Source organism: Mus pahari, chromosome 18 (assembly GCF_900095145.1).
Source record: "Mus pahari chromosome 18, PAHARI_EIJ_v1.1, whole genome shotgun sequence".
NCBI lineage: Eukaryota > Metazoa > Chordata > Mammalia > Rodentia > Muridae > Mus > Mus pahari.
In genome coordinates, this window is record NC_034607.1 from 14,305,767 (window position 1) to 14,306,961 (window position 1,195).

At 48.4% G+C, this 1,195-nt stretch overlaps 1 protein-coding gene across 1 annotated transcript in view; it reads right to left on the reverse strand.

The window, feature by feature from the left end:
- Cnpy3 (canopy FGF signaling regulator 3) overlaps window positions 1-1,195 on the reverse strand; it is a 16,606-nt gene that overhangs the window by 1,820 nt on the left and 13,591 nt on the right. Inside the window, exon 4 of the mRNA XM_021217814.2 lies at window positions 428-550. Coding sequence (XP_021073473.1) covers window positions 428-550 — 123 coding nt within the window. The remainder of the gene's footprint in view (window positions 1-427; window positions 551-1,195) is intronic.

Here is a 1,195-nt window from a genome sequence, read left to right on the forward strand (position 1 = left end):
GGAGATCTTGAGACACAGTGGTGATTGAATCCAGAAGATTAAGACAGGGAGATCTCCGAGTCCAAGGTCATCTGGGATTAAAGGTGTGGTGGCACCTTCTGCTGGGGACCATATAAGGACATTGGAAGAAGGGAGTCTGGCTCTCCCTCTTTCGCCTTCTTGCCGTGTGGGACTCAGCAACTGCTAGATCTTTGGACTTCCATTCACAGCTACTACTGAACCATTGTTGGGAATTGGACTGCAGACTATAAGTCATCAATAAATTCCTTTACTATATAGGGACTATCCGTAAGTTCTGTGACTCTAGAGAACCCTGACTAATACACCTGGTGTGTGTGGTGGGTGGGTGGGTGGATGGCTCTGGGCGGCCCTCCTCAGTGGCAGCCAGTCCTGCCCACCCCACCAAGTGCAGGCTGAGGGCCATTACCTGTTTCTTGAGGTCAGCCACCTCTGCGGAGGTCTCGTTCCACAGCTCGTAGGGGATATCCATCACCACCTTGACCCCTTTGTGGACTAGGTTGTGCAGCGTCTCAAAGGTCTCCGACATACCCTGGAAGAGGCGACCAGATGCAGGATGCAGCACAATCTCTGCCTCCACCTCCCTTTCCGGTGTGTGACATCTGGGAGCATCCATCTAAGGCTGCTCATCCTTGGCCCTGACCTCTCCCTCCTCAGGCTGGCTCCCGCCACCCATTACACACACCAACCTGTCCTTCCACCCCGTATGAAGTTGCTCTCTGGTCTTGTGAACTTAGATTTCTTTTCCAGAATATAAGCTATCCTTGGCTCCTTCTCCAATGGCTAGACATTCCCATCAAATTGAGTGGTTTAATTATGGACAACGAAGACTTCAGATATTTACCTATCACCATTCTTTATCTTCTAAGTACCAAATAAATATCTTTGGGTGAATTTTTTATTTATTTATTTATTTTTAAATTTGTTTGAGGCTTGGGAGTGCCACCTAGGACCTTTAGTCACAGGATTCCAGAAACAGACAGAGGCAGATGGATCTCTTGAAAGTTCAAAGCCAGCCTGTTCTACATATTTAGTTCTAGGCCAACCAGAAGTATATAGTGAGATCCTGTCTCAAAATTTAAAAGAATAAAAATAAGGTGGGCAGCCGGGCATGGAGGCGCACGCCTTTAATCCCAGCACTCGGGAGGCAGAGGCAGACGGATTTCTGAGTTCGAGG